The following is a 926-nucleotide window of genomic DNA, read 5'->3' on the forward strand; positions in this document are numbered from 1 at the left end:
ATTAAAATGAATTTCAAGTATACTACTTTTTGCTAAGGTTTATATTTTTACTTCTCATCCAACCACAGTCACATTCACTCTGCTGGTGCACAACTTTTCTGCTTTTGTTTTTAACAATGACAAGCAGGAATAAAACASGCTACAATGAGATAAAAACAAAATACTTTTTTTTAGAGATACCCAAAATTTCTACTTCAGTAAGGTGATAAGGTATTTGTACTTTGTTACTTCTGTCTCTGACAGCTGCTGACAGAAAGAAAGAAATGTTTCCATTAAAACGAAGTTTTCAATCGTCTAACAATAAAAAAGTGACTTTAATTCAAAGGTGTTTCTTCAGAGAGACTGGAAGCAGCTTSTGGTGTCTGCTGTCTGCTAGATGTGCTCAGGAACTGTCTCTAACGCCTCCTCTGGATCTCTGTTTACGTCCACGTTCTGAAAAAGACAAGATTGTAAACAGTTTCTCTCTGTAGTCCTGAAACATWAAGGTTTTCAGCAGAGTGTTTTTCATTATTCACCATGTTTCCCTCATTTTACCATTACTTTGTCTAATAATTTACTATAATACTCCTTCTTGTGTTTTCTTATAATCCAAACAAAATTCTTTTTATATTTCTTGTATCTATCTTCTGCTTCTTTTGTTCTTGATTTCAGGAAGCATGAAAACAAGTGATTCTTTTTTTTTTACATGCATTTCTCAATCTGTTTGTCATCCATGGTTTATCAACAACATCTCTTTTTGTAAATTCTTTTTGTACAAATTTTTTTTCATATAGACCTCCCAAGATATTCATAAATACGTCATAAGCTCTATTTACATCGTCAACATACACATCCTTCTTATTTTGTATTATCAAATCATCTTTTAATTTATCCAAGGGTTCTTTTTGTGTTTATTTTTTTCTTCATTGTATGTACTTTTGTATTGC

The 926-nt window shown here is 31.5% G+C and overlaps 1 protein-coding gene across 1 annotated transcript in view; it reads right to left on the minus strand.

The window, feature by feature from the left end:
- The window catches only part of LOC106535231 (6-phosphofructo-2-kinase/fructose-2,6-bisphosphatase), a gene marked incomplete in the record, with an annotated part of 38,729 nt that continues 37,803 nt past the window's right edge, over positions 1 to 926 (minus strand). Inside the window, 1 exon segment of the mRNA XM_014032185.1 lies at positions 1 to 432. Coding sequence (XP_013887639.1) covers positions 373 to 432 — 60 coding nt within the window.

The sequence above is a fragment of the Austrofundulus limnaeus genome, unplaced genomic scaffold (genome assembly GCF_001266775.1).
Source record: "Austrofundulus limnaeus strain Quisiro unplaced genomic scaffold, Austrofundulus_limnaeus-1.0 Scaffold1390, whole genome shotgun sequence".
Taxonomy (NCBI): Eukaryota; Metazoa; Chordata; class Actinopteri; order Cyprinodontiformes; family Rivulidae; genus Austrofundulus; species Austrofundulus limnaeus.